Genomic DNA, 17,394 nt, shown 5'->3' with positions numbered 1-17,394 from the left:
AAATCATTTATTCCCTGCCGTCATTGTAAATAATAAATTGTTCTTAATTGACCATAATAAATACAATTCATATATATTTATGAAAGTTATTATGAAGTGTAAACCAGTAGATCTAATAATACCAAATCGAAATTTGATTTGATTTGATTTACCAGGTGATAAGTCTTGATATATGTCTTCTCTTCTTTTTAGATCCACCAGGACCTCCCTCCAACCCAAGAATTACTGACACCACCAAGACAACAGCCACATTCAACTGGGGTAGACCCCACTATGATGGCGGCCTGGATGTAGCAGGATACATTGTTGAGCACAAAAAGGAAGGACATGACGATTGGGTCACAGACGTCACAAGATTGAGAATTACAGAATACGTTGTGTCAGACCTGAAGGCTGGTGGGAACTACTATTTCAGAGTCAGAGCCATGAATACAGAGGGAGTTGGTGAACCAGCAGAGGTTGAAGAAATTGTTGAACTTAAGGACCGTGAGACACTTCCCGACTATGAGCTTGATGCTGAGTATAGAAGAACCCTTGTTGTCAGGGTCCGTGGATCCATTCGTATCTTTGTGCCAATTAAAGGACGTCCAGTTCCTGAAGTAACCTGGATGAAAGATGATGCCATTCTTGGTAAAGGTGGTCGTGAACACATTGATACTACGGAGTCGTATACTCTCCTGGTTATCCCTGACTGCACAAGATATGATGCTGGAAAATACATGCTGTCATTAGAGAATGTTGCTGGTAAGAGAGATGGATTTGTTAACGTCAGAGTACTGGATTCACCAGGACCACCTGTGAACCTGATACCACGTGAAATCACCAAAACAAGTATCACTATGCAGTGGGAAATCCCCATTATTGATGGTGGATCAAAGATCATTAACTACATCATTGAGAAGCGAGAGGCCACAAGAAAGGCTTACACAGTAATCACTACAACCTGGCAGAAATGTTCCTTCAAGTTTGACAACTTGGATGAAGGCTCTGAATATTACTTCAGAGTATCTGCTGAAAATGATCTAGGCGTTGGCGAGCCAGCAGAGACACCTGAGACAATCAGAGCATCCCAAGCACCTACTGCCCCTGAAAATCTGTACGTCACTGACGTGTCAGCGGACACCGCAAGCCTTGCATGGACGAAGCCAAAACATGATGGCGGCAGTAGGATTACTGGATACGTTATTGAAGCACAGAAGAAGGACACAGAGACATGGACCCATGTAACAACTGTAAAAGCTCTTGACTACACAGCCACAGATCTCATTGAAAATATGGAGTATGTGTTCCGCATCATGGCAGTGAACAGCTCTGGCAGAAGTGATCCACGTGAAAGCAGACCTGCTATCATTAGAGAGCAAACAACAGCGCCTGCATTTGACCTACGTGCAGTCTACCAGTCTTTGGTCATTGCTAAGGCTGGTGATAATGTGAAGGTTGAAATTCCGGTTCTGGGTCGCCCCAGACCTTCAGTTTCATGGAAGAGAGGCGAGGACACACTTAAACAGACGCAGAGAATCAATACGGATACTACTGCAACCTCCACTACTCTCCACATCAATGAGATCAAAAGGAGTGATGGTGGTCAATATTCGATGACTGGCAAGAATATACTTGGAACAACGACAGAGACAATTACTGTTGAAGTCCACGATATTCCAGGACCTCCTACTGGACCAATTAAGCTTGAAGAAGTTTCTTGTGACTACATTCTCTTATCATGGGAAGGTCCAGAGAATGATGGCGGTGTACCCATTAACAATTACATTGTTGAGGCTAGAGAAACCACAGGCACATCATGGGTTGAATTAGCAGCAACGGTTATCCGTACAACATTCAAGGCTGCTCGTCTCACAACAGGAATCATGTATCAGTTCCGTGTTAAAGCCCAGAACAGGTACGGCATTGGACCCTGTATAGTCTCAGAACAAGTGGTTGCTGCTTATCCATTTGATGTGCCAGGTCAACCAGGCATTCCTGAAATTGTCCACTTCAACAAGGATTCTATGAATATTAGCTGGGATGAACCAGCTTCCGATGGTGGAAGCCCCATTTTGGGATATCACATTGAAAGGAAAGAGAAGAACAGTATCCTGTGGCAGAAGATCAGCAAAGCACTTGTAGTAGGGAACATGTTCAAATCAACAGGCTTGGTGGATGGAATCGCCTATGAGTACCGCGTTATTGCTGAAAACATGGCTGGTTTGAGCAGGGCAAGCAAGCATTCTGAGACTACCTTTGCTCTGGATCCAGTGGACCCACCTGGCCAACCAATAGCATTGAATGTAACCAGACATGAGGTGACTCTTCAGTGGACAAGACCTGAAGGTGATGGAGGATTCTCAATAACTGGGTACCAAGTAGAAAAGAGAGAACTCCCAGACGGACGCTGGCTCAAGGCCAACTATAGCAACGTCCTTGAGACAACATTCACTGTTAGCGGTCTCACAGAGGATGCTACTTATGAGTTCCATGTTATGGCAAGAAACTCAGCTGGCGGTCTCAGTAAGCCATCTCTACCATCAGAGGAAATCACTTGCAGAGATGATGTTGAGGCTCCCAAACTTGAAGTTGATACAATCTATAATAGTACTGTGGTTGTGAAAGCGGGAGATGTCTTCAAACTTGCTGCCAGCGTAACGGGCAGACCAATACCAACACTGGTATGGACCAAAGACGGGAAGGAACTTGAAGATACAGCCAAGTTGGAAATCAAACTCTATGACTTTTCTACAACCTTAGTCAACAAAGATTCTCTAAGAAGGTGTGGTGGCACATTCATTTTAACTGCCAGCAATCCTGGTGGTTTTGCAAAGCATACCTTCAATGTTAAGATTCTTGACAGACCTGGACCTCCAGATGGTCCACTTGCTGTTACAGATGTCACTGCTGAGAAATGTATCCTATCATGGCTGCCACCATCACATGATGGAGGTGCAAAGATTCTGCACTACATCATTGAGAAACGTGAAACAAGTAGACTTGCTTGGACAAATGTAGCAACAGACTTACAAGTTAACCGGTTTAAGGTGACCAAGTTGTTGAAGGGTAACGAGTATATCTTCAGAGTTATGGCTGTCAACATGTATGGAACTGGAGAGCCCCTTGAATCCGACCCAATGGTTTCTACAAATCCATATGTGCCAGCTGATGCTCCATCAACACCTGAGGTGACGACCATCACAAAGAACACCATGGTTGTTTGCTGGGAACGCCCTGATCACGACGGTGGAAGCGACATCTTCAACTATGTTGTTGAAAGGAGAGACAAAACCGGTCTTCGCTGGGTTAAATGCAACAAGAGGACTGTAACTGACCTGAGGTTCAAAGTATCGGGGCTCACACCAGGGCATGAATATGAATTCAGAATCATAGCAGAAAACAATGCTGGTTTAGGTACACCAAGTCCTTCCAGTGAATTCTACAAGGCAGTAGACACAATCTTCCAACCTGGACCACCTGGAAATCAAAGAGTCTTGGACACAACCAAGTCATCCATTACAGTTGCCTGGAACAAACCTGTATATGATGGTGGTTCTGATATCATTGGATACGTTGTAGAGACCTGTCTACCTGAGGAAGATGAATGGACAATTCGGACCCCTAAGAAGGGATTAGTTGGGACATCATTTACCATCACTAACCTGGTAGAAAACCAAGATTATAAAATCAACATTTGCGCAATTAACTGTGAAGGGGTTGGAGAGCCAGCACAAGTGCCTGGCACACCAATTGCAGAGGACAGGCTGCTTCCTCCTGAAATTGACCTTGGTGCAGAGCTTCGTAAGGTTGTCTGCATTAGAGCTTGCGGCACATTGAGACTCTTTGTACCTATTAAAGGAAGACCAACTCCTGATGTCAAGTGGTCCAGAGAAAATGGAGAGCCTGTTACGAGAGCAACTATTGACACCACATCATCATTTACTGCTCTTATGGTTGAAAATGTTGACAGATTTGACAGTGGAAAGTACATGTTGACAGTGGAAAATGCCTCAGGAAGCAAAACTGCATATGTGAATGTCAGAGTGCTGGACACACCTGGAGCACCACAAAGCCTCATAATCAGGGAGGTCACCAGAGACTCAGTATCACTCATGTGGGATGCACCCCTTATTGATGGTGGCTCCAGAATTAGAAACTACGTTGTGGAGAAACGTGAATCAACACGAAAAGCTTACTCCACAGTTTGTGCTCAATGCGTTAAATCTAGCTGGAAGATTGGTGGCCTGGAGGAAGGAAACACATATTTCTTCAGAATTCTGGCTGAGAATGAATTTGGCATTGGACTTCCAATAGAGACTCCTGAGGCAGTCAGAGTATCAGAGAAACCACTTCCACCAGGCAAAGTAACCCTTGTTGATGTTACAGGCACCAGTGTCTCTCTGTCTTGGGAAAAACCAGATCACGATGGAGGTAGCAGAATCTCAGGATATATTGTTGAGATGCATGGCAAAGACAGTGAAACTTGGACCCAGTGTGCCGTTGCAAAAATCACACAGGCTGTTGTTCTTGGACTGACACAAGGTGAAGAATATATGTTCCGTGTGTCAGCACATAACGAAAAAGGAACCAGTGATCCTCGTCTACTTAGTGTACCTGTGGTAGCCAAAGATCTTGTTATTGCTCCAGTATTCAAGCTGCTGTTCACCACATTCAGCGTATTGGCAGGAGATGATCTCAAGATGGATTTGCCATATGCTGCTCGCCCCAAAGCAGTTGTGACCTGGCTCAAGGATGGTGTCGCACTAAAAGAAACAACCAGAGTCAATGCTGATGCCACTGATACACATTTGCATCTTGTGGTCAAGGAAGCCAGCAGGGAGGATGTGGGAAAGTACACCATCAAACTTGTAAACACAGCTGGTGAATCAACAGTGGACATTGCAGTTGTTGTTCTTGATAAGCCTGGTCCTCCAACTGGCCCAATCACTGTTGATGAAGTCACTTCTGACAGTGTGGTACTGTCCTGGAACCCACCTACATATGTGGGTGGTTGTGCCATTAACAACTACATAGTAGAAAAGAGGGAAACGTCCACCACAAACTGGCAGATTGTGTCTGCAACAGTTGCAAGAACCACCATTAAAGCAGCTCGGTTGAAGACTGGGTGTGAATATCAGTTCAGGATTGCTGCTGAAAACAGATATGGAAAGAGTCCAGTACTTATATCAGAAAATATTGTTGCTCAATATCCATTTGATCTCCCAAGTGCACCAGGGACCCCAATTGTACAATCATCTACAAAGGACAGCATGGTTATCGTATGGGAGAAGCCTGGTAGTGATGGCGGGAGCAAGATTTTGGGATATCACCTTGAGAGTAAGGAGAGAAATAGCCTCCTCTGGGTTAAACAAAACAAACAACTGATCCCAGACTTGAGGTTCAAGCTCAGTGGTCTTGATGAAGGTATTGAATATGAGTACAGAGTTTATGCTGAAAATATTGTTGGCGTTGGCAAAGCAAGCAAATTGTCAGAAATCCGTGTTGCAAGAGACCCCTGTGACAGTCCAGGCAAGCCTGAAGCTGTCATTGTCACAAGAGGAGCTGTCACTCTCCAATGGACTAAGCCAGAGTTAGATGGAGGTAGCAAAATCACTGGCTACATTGTGGAGAAGAAAGAGCTGCCTGAAGGGCGCTGGATGAAGGCCAGTTTCGCCAATGTCATTGAGACACAATTTATTGTTACTGGCTTAGTTGAAGACCAGTGCTATGAGTTCCGTGTCATTGCAAGAAATGCAGCAGGTGTTTACAGTCTTCCATCTGAGAGCACTGGGTCTATAACAGCAAAGGATGAAGTTGATCCTCCCAAAATAGAGATGGACTCAAAGTACTCTTCAACAATTGTTCTGATGGCAGGTGAATCGTTCAACCTTTGTGCAGATATTTTCGGCAAACCTGTACCCTCAGTCCATTGGATGAAAAACGACGTAGAAATAAAGGAGGCTGCACGACTTGAGATAAAGAACACTGCTTTTAAAGCATCATTGAGTGTTAAGGAGGCAATCCGTGTTGATGGAGGCCAATATATCCTACTTTTGAAAAATGTAGGTGGAGAGAAGTCAGTGCACATCAATGTCAAAGTGTTAGACAGACCTGGTCCACCTGGAGGCCCAATTTCTATCTATGGAGTCACAAGTGAAAAGGCTTGTATTGCCTGGAGACCACCAGCACAAGATGGAGGTAGTGATGTTTCTCATTACATCGTTGAGAAGAGAGAGACTAGCAGATTGGTTTGGACTCTGGTTGAACCTAAAGTGCAGACTCTAAATCTGAAGATCATAAAACTTGTTCCTGGAAATGAGTATGTCTTCCGAGTGATTCCTGTGAACAAATACGGAATTGGTGAACCTCTTGAATCTGAGCCAATGATTTCCAGAAATCAATTTGTGACACCTGATCCACCAACAGATGTGGAAGTCTCTACCATCACAAAAGATTCAATGGTGGTAACCTGGGAAAGACCTGAAAACGATGGTGGAAATGCCATTTCTGGATTTGTTATTGAGAAGCGTGATAAAGAAGGTGTGCGCTGGACCAGATGCAATAAACGTACAGTGAGTGAGCTGCGCTTCAGAGTAGCAGGTCTTCTTGAGAACCGCAGTTATGAGTTCCGAGTTTCATCTGAGAATGCTGCTGGAGTTGGTAAACCAAGTGAACCAACTATTTACTACAAGGCATTGGATGCTATCTTCACATCAGGTCCACCAAATAATCCCAAAGTGACTGACACAACAAGAACATCTGTGTCCTTGTCATGGGGCAAACCTATCTATGATGGTGGCTGTGAGATTCAAGGATACTTAGTGGAGGCCTGTGAAGGAGCATCTGATGAATGGACAATGTGCACTCCACCTGCCGGAATCACACACACTACATTTACAGTTAGAAAACTACTCGAGAAGCATGAGTATAAATTCAGAGTCTGTGCCATAAACAAGGTTGGTGTTGGTGAGCATGCAGATGTCCCTGGATCAGTTCTTCTAGAGGAGAAATTGGAAGCACCAGATCTTGAGCTTGACGCTGACATGAGGAAGATGATTAATGTCAGAGCTGGAAGCGCTCTTAGGTTGTTCATTCCTGTTAGGGGACGGCCGGCTCCTGAACTGAAATGGGGAAAGGCTGATGGAGAACTCAAGGAGACGGCACAGATTGACAATACAAGCAGTTATGCCTCACTCCTGATTGAAAATGTTGACAGATTTGACACTGGCAAGTACACTGTTACTGCAGAGAATTCCAGTGGAGTTAAATCTGTCTTCATCAGTGTCAGAGTACTTGATTCACCTAGTATGCCTGCAAATTTCACTATCAAGGAGATAACAAAAAATTCAGTCACCCTTACTTGGGAGCCACCTATTTTGGATGGTGGGTCTAAAATTAAGCAATATCATGTTGAGAAACGAGAAAGCACTAGGAAAGTGTATTCCCCTGTCACAACCTGTCATAAGATGTCATGGAAGATTGAACCACTTGTGGAGGGAAGTATCTATTTCTTCAGAGTTCTTGCTGAAAACGAGTGGGGCATTGGCTTACCTGCAGAGACCCCTGAACCCGTAAAGATTTCAGAGGTACCTCAACCTCCCGGTAAAGTTACAGTTCTGGACGTGACACGGAACAGTGTCTCTCTTAAGTGGGAGAAACCAGATCATGATGGAGGCAGCAGAATAAGCCATTATGAGATTGAAATGCAAGCCAAAGATAGTGACAAATGGACACTATGTGCTCAATGTAAATACCTTGAAACTACTGTCACTAGCTTAGCCCAAGGAGAGGAGTATCAATTCAGAGTAATTGCTGTTAATAGCAAAGGAAAGAGTGACTCTAGACTTCTGGCCAGTCCAGTAGTTGCAAAGGACCTTGTCATTGAACCTGACATAAGACCTAAATTAACACAGTACAGCGTACAGGTTGGCTATGATCTGAAGATTGAAGTTCCCATTGCTGGACATCCTAAACCAGTCATTACATGGACAAAGGATGGTGCTGCCCTGAAACAAACCACAAGAGTTAATGTTGTCGACAGTGCACGCAATACACATCTAACCATCAAAGAAGCAACAAAAGACGATGGTGGATTGTATAGTATTAATATTACCAATATCCTTGGCTCCAAAGATGCCACCATTGAAGTAATCACACTAGATAAACCTGGCCCACCAACAGGCCCAATCAAGATGGATGACATCAGTGCTGAAAGTATCACACTTACCTGGGAACCACCTGCATACACTGGTGGCTGCCCAATTTCAAATTACGTTGTCCAGAAAAGAGATACAACCACAACTAACTGGGTTGTAGTCTCTGCCACTGTGGCAAGAAATACCCTGAAAGTGACAAATCTAAAAACAGGTGCAGAATACCAATTTAGGATCTTTGCTGAAAACAGATATGGCAAAAGTTATGCTATTGATTCTGAACCTGTCCTTGCCCAGTATCCCTTCAAGGAGCCAGGACCACCAGGAACACCTTATGTATCTTCATATACTAAGGATTACATGGTTGTGGAATGGCACAAACCCATTTCAGATGGAGGCAGTGCCATTTTCGGCTATCACATTGAGAGAAAGGAAAAGAACAGTATCCTTTGGACAAAGGTCAATAAATCCCTCATCCAAGACTGTAGATTTAAATCTACTCCTTTGGAGGAAGGTATTGAATATGAGTTTAGAGTGTCTGCTGAGAATATCGTTGGCATTGGCGCGTGCAGCAAACTCTCTGAGGGATATGTGGCACGTGACCCATGTGATCCTCCTGGCACCCCAGAGGCTATCATTGTAACCAGGCACTCTGTGAAACTGAAGTGGACAAGACCACAGTATGATGGTGGCAGTCTGATCACAGGCTATGTGGTGGAGAAACGCGATCTCCCAGAGGGAAGATGGATGAAAGCAAGTTTCACAAATGTCATTGAAACTGTATTCACAGTTCTGGGTCTAACTGAGGATTGCAAATATGACTTCAGAGTCATAGCAAGGAATGCCGCTGGATCTATCAGCAAGCCCTCTCAGAGCACCGGATCCATCACAGCAAAGGATGAAGTTGATCCACCAAAATGTGAAGTTGACTCAGTGTACAGCCAGGTTGTTATCATCAATGCTGGGGAAACATTTACACTTGAGGCCGCTGTACAAGGAAAGCCAATTCCAACAGCTCAATGGTTCAAGAGTGATGCATTAGTGGAGAACTCAGCAAGGGCTGAGATTATGAACTCAGATTTCCAAGCAAAGCTTGTTGTCAAAGATGCTATCAGAGTGGATGGAGGACAATATACGTTGCTTCTAACTAATGTTGCTGGAGATAAAACTGTAACGTTCAATGTGAGAGTACTGGACAGACCTGGGCCCTCTCAGGGACCCCTCACGGTTAGTAATGTCACATGTGAGAAATGTTCACTGTCCTGGCTTCCTCCAAGAGCTGATGGTGGAAGCAGTATTTCCCACTACGTCATTCAAAAGAGAGAAACTAGCCGTCTTGCATGGACTGTGGTTGCTAGTGATTGTGGAGCTACAATGTTCAAAGTCACAAAGCTTCTGAAGGGAAATGAGTACATCTTCCGTGTTATGGCTGTCAACAAATTTGGTACTGGTGAACCTCTTGAATCAGCCCCAGTTATAATGAGAAATCAATTTGTTACTCCTGGACCACCTCAAGAATTGGAAATAGCCAATATTGCAAGGGATTCCATGACTGTGTGCTGGACTCGCCCAGAGGTTGATGGTGGAAGTGAGATTGCTGGTTACATTGTTGAGAAGAGAGATAGAGCTGGAATCAGATGGACAAAATGCAACAAACGCAGAGTCACAGACCTTCGCTTTAGAGTGACATGCCTGACAGAGGATCATGAATATGAATTCAGATTATCTGCTGAGAATGCTGCAGGAGTCGGCCAACCAACTGAACCAACTCCTTACACCAAAGCCTGTGATCCAACCTTTGAACCTGGCACTCCCACTAATGCACATGTGGTTGATACTACCAAGAACTCCATTACACTCGCATGGAGTAGACCCATTTACGACGGTGGTGTCAATATCCAGGGATATGCTGTGGAGATCTGCAAAGCCGATGAGGAGGAATGGACTCTGTGCACTCCACCAACAGGAGTGAATGCCACTACCTTCAAAATCACCAAACTTATCGAGCATCAAGAATATAAGGTGCAGGTATGTGCCATCAATAAATTGGGTGTTGGTGAACCTGCTGAGATTTTAGGAACTGTAAAACCAGTGGATGCAATGTTCGCCCCAGAGATTGAGCTGGATTCAGAGCTAAGGAAAGGAATCGTTGTGCGTGCTGGAGGATCCATGAGGATCAATATTCCATTCAAAGGACGTCCTACTCCAGAAATAAGCTGGTCCAAGGATGAGGGTGATTTCACCAACAAAGTTCAAATTGAGAAAGGCGCCGATTTTACTCAACTGTCAGTAGACATCTGTGACAGAAATGATGCTGGAAAGTACACTCTGACCCTGGAAAACAGCAGTGGTTCCAAGTCTGCATTTGTTTCCGTCAAAGTACTTGATACACCAGGAGCACCCGTAAACTTCACAGTGAAAGATATTAAGAAAAACTCTGTCAATCTTGTTTGGGAGCCCCCACTCATTGACGGAGGTGCGAGGGTCAAGCATTACTTTGTTGAGAAGCGTGAATCCACTAGGAAAGCTTATTCCAACATTTCAAACAAGTGTACAAGGAACAGTTTCCATGTGGGAGATCTCATTGAGGGGGTTATTTATTACTTCAGAGTTATGGCTGAGAATGAATATGGTGTAGGCCTGGCAGCAGAAACTGCAGAGCCCGTGAAGACATCAGAAGTCCCTCTGCCTGTAGGAAAGATCACATTGACTGAAGTGACTAAGACAACCGCCTCAATGGCATGGGAAAAACCAGACCATGACGGTGGAAGTAGAATAATGGGATACTACATAGAAATGCTGCCTGCAGGATCAGAGGAATGGATCCTATCCACAACCACAAAAACATGTGAGGGAACTGTAGAAGGCCTAACCGCAGGTCAAGAATACCAGTTCAGAGTTTCAGCCTTTAACGACAAAGGAAAGAGTGACACAAGGGTATTAGCTGCCCCTGTCACAGCTAAAGATCTAACTATTGAACCTAGTTTCGTAATGGCATTCAACACCTTTAGTGTCCAACATGGTGAAGATCTGAAGATAGAAATACCAGTGAGAGGACGCCCAGCACCCAAAGTGGTATGGGCAAAGGATGGACAGGCAATTAAAGAGACAACCAGGTTGAATGTTTCAAGAACAGCATCATCAACAATCCTTGCTATAAAAGAGGCAACCAGAGCGGATTCTGGCAAGTACAAAATCACAGCTACCAACAGTATAGGAGAAAAAGTTGCAGAAATCGGAGTGATCATCCTTGATAAACCTGGCCCAGTCACAGGGCCTATAAAGATTGAGGAAGTGAGTTCCAATTATGTCAACCTCGCATGGGAACCACCTGCGTACACAGGAGGTTGTCAAATAAACAATTACATTGTGGAAAAGCGTGACACAACAACCGTAGCATGGCAGTGTGTGTCTGCAACCATTGCAAGAACAACTATCAAAGTTACCAAGCTGAAAACCGGTACTGAATACCAGTTTAGGGTGTTTGCAGAAAACAGATATGGAAAGAGTCCGTCATTGGACTCAGCAGCTGTTGTTGTGCAATATCCTTTCAGTGAACCTCTTGCACCTGGTACTCCATTTGTGTCATCAGTGACAAAGGACCACATGGTTGTTGAATGGAAAGTACCAACCAGTAATGGAGGTAGTCCAATCCTTGGTTACCACCTCGAACGCAAAGAGAAGAACAGCATTCTCTGGACGAAGTTGAACAAACTGCTCATTCCTGACTGTCGATTCAAAACAAATGAACTTGAAGAGGGCATTGAGTATGAATTCAAGGTCTTCGCTGAGAACATTGCTGGCTTGAGTCCACCTAGTAAGATTTCTGATGTTTGTGTCGCCAGAGACCCATGTGATCCACCTGGTACCCCTGAGGCTATTGATATTACCAGGAACCACGTTACACTGTCATGGAAAAAGCCCCAGTATGATGGTGGTAGCCTGATCACAGGCTATGTTGTTGAAAGGAAGAAGCTTCCTGAAGGCCGTTGGATGAAGGCTAGCTTCACAAATGTAATTGAGACTCAATTCACAATCTCAGGTCTGACTGAAGGTTGTGAGTATGAGTTTAGAGTAATTGCAAGGAATGCATCTGGTATTTTCAGTGCTCCCTCTGAAAGCACTGGAGCAATTACTGCTAAAGATGAAATTGAAGCACCAACAGCATCAATGGATCCCAAATTCAAGGACTGTATTGTCATCCGTGCTGGTGAAACATTTGTTATTGATGCTGATATTTTGGGAAAACCACTCCCTGAAATCACATGGTTGAAAGATGGAAAAGAAATCGACCAAACTACCCCAAGAATGGAGATTAAAACCACCATTCAACGTACTATTCTAACAGTCAAGGAATGTATCAGAGTAGATGGTGGACACTTTGTCCTGAGTCTTAGCAACGTTGGTGGAACAAAATCTATTCCCGTCAACGTGAAAGTTCTTGATAGACCTGGTCCACCCGAAGGTCCAATGAAGATAACTGGCGTGACTTCAGAGAAAGCCTATCTTCACTGGAGTCATCCATTACATGATGGCGGTGCCAGCTGTTCTCATTATATAATTGAAAAGAGGGAAACCAGCAGATTGTCATGGACTGTAGTCGAACCCAGAATCCAAGCTGTCAGCTACAAAGTGACTAAACTCTTGCCTGGCAATGAGTACATCTTCAGAGTTACAGCAGTAAATAAGTTTGGCATTGGTGAACCTCTTGAATCAGACCCAGTTATTGCACGTAATCCTTTTGTGACACCCAGCGCTCCCTCAACACCTGAAGCAAGTGCTATTACAAGGGACTCAATGGTCCTTACATGGGAACGTCCAGCAGATAATGGTGGCTCAGATATTGATGGCTATGTCCTGGAGAAACGAGATAAAGAGGGCATTAGATGGACAAAATGTAACAAGAAAAGACTTAATGACATCAGGTTCAGATGTACCGGACTCACCGAGGGACATTCCTATGAGTTCAGAGTGTCTGCTGAAAATGCTGCTGGTGTGGGAGTGCCAAGTGCACCAACAGAATACATCAAAGCCTGTGATGCCACATATCCACCTGGTCCTCCTAACAACCCTAAGGTGACAGACCACTCAAGCACAACTGTGTCACTCTCATGGACAAGGCCCATCTATGATGGTGGAGCAGCCATCAAAGGATATGTTGTTGAGATGAGAGAAGAAGGAGATGAAGAATGGATAACATGTACACCGCCAACTGGTGTACAAGCAACACACTTTACTGTGAAAAAACTGAGGGAAAATGCTGAATACTATTTCCGCATCTGTGCAATTAACATTGAAGGAGTTGGTGAGCATGTTGATGTTCCAGGGTCTGTAGTTGCATCTGAAAGACTTGAGGCCCCTGAGATTGAACTTGATTCAGACCTTAGGAAAATGGTCCAAGTACGGGCAAGTGCAACACTGCGTTTGTTTGTGACAATCAAAGGAAAACCTGAACCTGAAGTAAAGTGGTCCAAGATGGATGGCCCTCTTACTGAGCGTGCACAAATTGAGGTCACAAGCTCCTACACAATGCTTGTCATCGACAATGTCAATAGATTTGACACTGGCAAGTATGTGTTGACTCTCGAGAACCTTAGTGGTCAAAAATCAGCATTCATTAATGTCAGGGTGTTGGACTCACCAAGTGCCCCTGAGAACTTTGAAGTCAAGGATATTAAGAGAGATTCTGTATCACTATCCTGGGAGCCTCCTATGATTGACGGTGGAGCTAAGGTCACCCATTACATTGTGGAAAAGAGAGATAATACAAGACTGGCATTTACAAGTGTTTCAAATAACTGTGTAAGAAATTCCATGAAGATTGATGACCTTAAAGAGGGCGGAATTTACTATTTCCGCGTCAAAGCTGTCAATGAGCTTGGTGTGGGTTTGCCAGCAGAAACAACAGAACCAATCAAGGTATCCCAAGCCCCCTTGCCTCCTGGCAAAGTTACGGTTGTAGATGTTACTCGCGACAGTGTGAGTCTCGCATGGGAAAAGCCTGATCATGATGGTGGTAGCAAAATCACAAGCTATACAGTAGAAATGAAAACCATGGGCGATGAGAAATGGACTGTATGCACTGAGATTAAAGCATTGGAAGCAACTATTGGTGGACTCACAACTGGCGAGGAATATTCATTTAGGATTACTGCTGTCAATGACAAAGGCAAGAGTGAACCTAAGCCACTGGCAGACCCTGTCGTAGTAAAGGACATTACAATCGAACCTATCATCGATCTGATGTTCAACACATACAGTGTCAAGGCAGGAGATGATCTGAAGATTGATGTTCCGTTCAGAGGCAGACCTGAACCTGAGGTGGCATGGAAAAAAGATGGAGCTGTATTGAAGCAGACAACCAGGGTGAATGTTCTGACAGCAAAAAATTCATCGAAAATTACTATCAAAGACGCAACCAGGGAGGACTTTGGGAAGTATGAGATCAATTTAACCAACACCGTTGGCAAGAAATCAGCAACAATAGCTGTTATCATCTTGGATAAACCTGGCCCACCAGGTGCAATCAAGGTAGATGAAGTGAGTGCTGACAATATTTCACTGTCTTGGGATGCCCCACTCTACGATGGAGGATGTCAAATCAACAACTATGTCGTGGAGAAGAGAGATACTACCACTACAACATGGCAGATTGTTTCAGCCACAGTTGCCAGAACATCAATTAAAGTTCCCCGCTTGACACAAGGCACTGAATATCAGTTCCGTATTGCAGCTGAAAATCGCTACGGCAAGAGCCATGCTGTGGACTCCGCTCCAATTGTTGCACAGTACCCCTTCGAGACACCTGGCATTCCCACTTCCCTCCATGTTGCCCATGCTACAAAGTCTGGCATTTTGGTTGCATGGGGTAAACCAGCCAGTGACGGCGGAAGTCCAATCATTGGTTATCACCTGGAAATGAAAGACCATAGCAGTATTCTCTGGACAAAGATCAACAGAGGTATCATTGCTGAAACAGAATACAAAGTGATTGGGATTGAGGAAGGCTTGCTGTATGAGTTCCGTGTTTATGCTCAGAATATTGCTGGAATTGGACCTTGCACCAAAGCCTCTGAACCTGTAGCTGCAAGAGATCCTTGTGATCCACCTGTTAACCTTGAGGTCATTGACATCACAAGAACTTCAGTTTCCATTACTTGGCAGGCGCCAGAGAATGACGGTGGAGCCAAGGTGACTGGCTACATTGTTGAACGCAGGGAGCTTCCAGATGGCCGTTGGCTGAAGTGCAATTTCGCCAGTCTCCTGGACACATACTTTGACATTACAGGCCTTACAGAGGACGTACAATATGACTTCCATGTTATTGCAAAGAATGCAGCTGGATTACTCAGTGAGCCATCACTGAGCACAGGTGCCATCACAGTCAAGGATGAGGTGGATTCACCTCGCATTGAGTTGGAAGACAGGTTTAGACAATTAGTAGTTGTCAAAGCTGGAGATATTTTGAGAATCGATGCAGATATTTCTGGGCGCCCACGTCCAGTCATTGCATGGACAAAGGATGGTAAAGAAATTGATGCCAAGGCAAGAGTGGAGATTACTTCAACACACAGCACCACCACATTAATAGTCAGAGACACTATCAGAAGAGACACTGGACAGTACATTGTAACTCTACAGAACGTTGCTGGCACAAGGTCCTTGGCTGTAAACTGTAAGGTCCTTGACCGCCCTGGACCATCCTCTGGACCATTGGTGGTCACTGGTCTGACAGCAGAGAAGTGCACTTTGACCTGGGGACCACCTCAAGAAAATGGTGGTGCAGAAATCATGCACTACATTGTTGAGAAACGTGAAACCAGCCGTCTCGCCTGGACTTTAGTATATGGCGATATGAAAGCTACAACATGCAAAGTCACCAAACTGCTTAAAGGAAATGAATACATCTTCAGAGTAAGGGGAGTGAACAAATATGGAGACGGTGAAGCCCTGGAGAGTGAGCCCACCAGAGCCAAGAATGCATACACTGTCCCTGCAGCACCAACAGATGTTCAAATCACGAGTATCACAAGTGATGCAATGACAATCTGCTGGGAAAGACCAGAATCCGATGGAGGAAGCAGCATTTATGGCTATGTTATTGAGAAACGAGAGAAAATTGGATTGCGCTGGGTACGAGTGAACAAAAAGCCTGTGTATGACCTCAGGGTCAAGGCATCCAATCTCCGTGAGGGAGCTGAATATGAGTACAGAGTCTATGCAGAAAACGCTGCAGGCTTGAGCCTCCCAAGTATTCCTACCGAACTAACAAAGGCGGAGGATCCCCAATTCCTGCCATCTCCACCATCTAAACCTAAAGTTATTGACTCCTCCAAGACAACTGTTTCTCTTTCATGGAACAAGCCGTTGTTTGATGGTGGTGCTCCTGTGACAGGATACTGTGTTGAATATAGGAGAACAGATGAATACGATGATGACTGGTGTGTCGGTGTTTCAAACACAAAGAACACTGAATTCACCGTCGTTGGATTAACTTCTGGAGCAGAATATATATTTGTTGTCAAATCAATCAACAAGATTGGTCTCAGTGAGCCAAGCCCCCCTACGGATCCACAGGTGGCAAAGGAGAGAGAAGAGGAACCAGTATTTGATATCAGCAATGAGATGCGAAAGACACTCATTGTAAAGGACGGTAGTTCATTCACCCTAACTGTGCCATTCAGGGGAAAGCCCGTTCCTAATGTTATGTGGACCAAGGCTGCTGTTGACCTGAGAGTGAGGGCCAGTATTGATACCACTGATACCTTCACATCTATCACAGTGGAACAAGCAACAAGAGATGACTCTGGAAAATATACTGTGACTCTCCAAAACATAGCTGGAAAAGTTGCATGTACATTAAATGTAAGGGTTCTGGACTCTCCTGGTCCACCATCTCATGTTGGGTTCAAGGATGTTACAAAGAGCTCTGCAACAGTTACATGGGATACCCCAGATAATGAAGGTGGCGCTGCTGTAAAGAACTACCTTGTTGATATTCGTGAGGCAAGCAAAAAGGGATGGACCAGACTCACAGATACCTGCCATCGTCTGACCTACAAAGTAACAGACCTGGTGGAGGGAGGAGTATACTACTTTAGAGTCACGGGTGAAAATGAATATGGAGTTGGTGTATCAGCTGAGACCAAAGATGGAGCAAAGATTACAGGTATACTAGAATTGAAAATAGAAAAAAACATTTAAGTTTAAGATGTTTTTTATTATATGATGTTATAAAAATTTCCATGTTTCTTCTTGA

At 44.4% G+C, this 17,394-nt stretch overlaps 1 protein-coding gene across 1 annotated transcript in view; it reads left to right on the top strand.

Moving 5' to 3' along the window:
- Positions 1 to 17,394, top strand: part of ttn.2 (titin, tandem duplicate 2) — a 179,301-nt gene that overhangs the window by 133,740 nt on the left and 28,167 nt on the right. Inside the window, 1 exon segment of the mRNA XM_039006530.1 lies at positions 193 to 17,304. Coding sequence (XP_038862458.1) covers positions 193 to 17,304 — 17,112 coding nt within the window.

This window comes from Salvelinus namaycush, chromosome 13 (assembly GCF_016432855.1).
Source record: "Salvelinus namaycush isolate Seneca chromosome 13, SaNama_1.0, whole genome shotgun sequence".
Taxonomy (NCBI): Eukaryota; Metazoa; Chordata; class Actinopteri; order Salmoniformes; family Salmonidae; genus Salvelinus; species Salvelinus namaycush.
This window is presented reverse-complemented; position numbering and strand designations above follow the sequence as displayed.